Source organism: Aplysia californica, unplaced genomic scaffold, assembly GCF_000002075.1.
Source record: "Aplysia californica isolate F4 #8 unplaced genomic scaffold, AplCal3.0 scaffold00007, whole genome shotgun sequence".
NCBI classification, from domain to species: Eukaryota; Metazoa; Mollusca; class Gastropoda; order Aplysiida; family Aplysiidae; genus Aplysia; species Aplysia californica.
The window spans coordinates 2,580,821-2,582,767 of NW_004797277.1; the positions used below are offsets into that span (position 1 = coordinate 2,580,821).

At 40.0% G+C, this 1,947-nt stretch overlaps 1 protein-coding gene across 1 annotated transcript in view; it reads left to right on the top strand.

Annotated features, from left to right (window-relative positions):
- LOC101855385 (cysteine-rich motor neuron 1 protein) overlaps positions 1-1,947 on the top strand; it is a gene marked incomplete in the record, with an annotated part of 138,411 nt that overhangs the window by 128,167 nt on the left and 8,297 nt on the right. Inside the window, 1 exon segment of the mRNA XM_035969385.1 lies at positions 505-675. Within this exon segment, the coding sequence (XP_035825278.1) occupies positions 505-675 (171 nt within the window).

Below are 1,947 nucleotides of genomic sequence, written 5' to 3' on the forward strand. Positions count from 1 at the left end.
TAAGGATCAGGAAAGAAAAAGCAGCAGTTCCCTGTTGTAGATCAGGCACAGTTATGAGCGTGACATGAGTCAGCCCATTTACAATTCTACTATGCTTGAACGAGAAATGTCCCCCCTTTGGGAATGGCCTAAAGACACTTCAGTCAGTGGCACTGCCCCGGGGGGTAGGTAGGCGGTGATTTGATGTCAGAGGTAAAAATTTGCAAAAAAATGGCCACCAAAGTTTTGGTGAATTTCAAAGCTATTTTCTTTAGAAACTACTAATTTGCAATTTGTCTGTTATGATCAACTTTTTTAGTAAAATATGTGCAGGTTTATGTTCGATATTTGTCCATTTGCTAGGAACCACATATTATGACCAGTGGATGTAAAAAGTAATGGGCCCAAAATCACCAAAAATGGATAAAAATTGCCAAACGGGTGGGAAAATATTAATATCTTTGATTTCCTTATTTTGACAAGCGTTTGATTTCACCCCGGCATTCTCAAACATTCTGTTTCCAGGTTGTGTGTCGGACTCGGGTGACCTGTACAACAACTCAGCCGTGTGGAAAGAGAACGACTGCACCACCTGCACCTGCAGAGACGGACACGCTCAATGCCAGGCAGAGATGTGTGCCGTACACTGCACCAACCCACAAGCCGTGCCAGGCCAGTGCTGCCCCGTCTGCCCAGGTAGGCTGCCACCTGCTCTTGTCTTTAAGTTTTAGTTAGTGTTTTACAGCACTTGCAATGCAATTAGGTCATATACAAGTGCCGAAGATCAGAGGTGTTACACGCGCTCATATGACCTAATGCAGTTGCGAGCGCCGCAAAACACTTACAAAAACAAAAAAAACAAGAGATGTTACAAGAGAGTAACAAATTTTAAAAAAGAAGGAGGAGAGATACGGATGATAGATGTTTGATAGGAAAGAAGAAGCAAACCACACCAGAGCACCCGCCAACCACCCACCTGCTCTTGTCTGTAAGAAAGGATGATTGTTGGTCAAACAGATCAGATCCTCTGCATCAGGTTGGGTCACTTTGGGTCCGGAAATGCGCACGAATCTGACCTGGAGAAATAAACATGTTTGATTTTGGAGGATTTGATCAAATTACGACGAAATATTAGCTTTTTGATATTATGCTCCTCCTTGAAGGAAAATATGCCACTCTCAAATACATCAAACCAGACCAAATTGGGATTTGATGAAACTTTCTTTAGTGTGCGCTGTGTTTAAAGAATAAACAGTAAAAGTAAAGAATTTATTCAACCTACCATTTCGAAACTGCTTGACCTAGCGCGAAACATCTGGGGTCACTGTTGAGGTCCCGATGAAGTTGGTTGTTTTACAGGAACAGGAAACAATGGGCTGTGATCGTCCTGGTGTGAGAAAATATGCAGGGGGGGGGGGGGTTATACTTTATCCTGTATTGATTTGTCTAACCTTTTTTTCAGCTCTAAGAACGTTGTCAAATATATTCAGAAAAAAATAAAATATTCTTGTTACGTACAAAAGAAATAAGGATTGTTGTGTCTTCCAGAAGATTGACATTGAAAACAGCATTCCTGGTCATCACTCTTCAACATTTCCCCAAAATGTAATAATAATAGTAATAGTAATGAAAATAGATAGCATTTGTATAGCGCAAATTCCCTAAGTGCTAAGTGCGCTTTACAATCTATATTTTACCCTAGCAGACCAGATACCGTTCTGAAACACTAACATACTGACAAGATCTTGCACTGTCTATGGCCAGGTAGGTACCCATTCCCATCTGCAAGGAAACAATGTCAGGCCTGAGGCTTGAACACCAAACCCGCAACCTCACGATAACAAGTCTGTTAGCCTAACCACTAAAGCATAGATGCAATTGTTATTGTCATTGTTGTTGTTATTATTATTATTATTATTATTATTATTATTTTTATTATTATTATTATTAATATTTCTTTTCACTTTT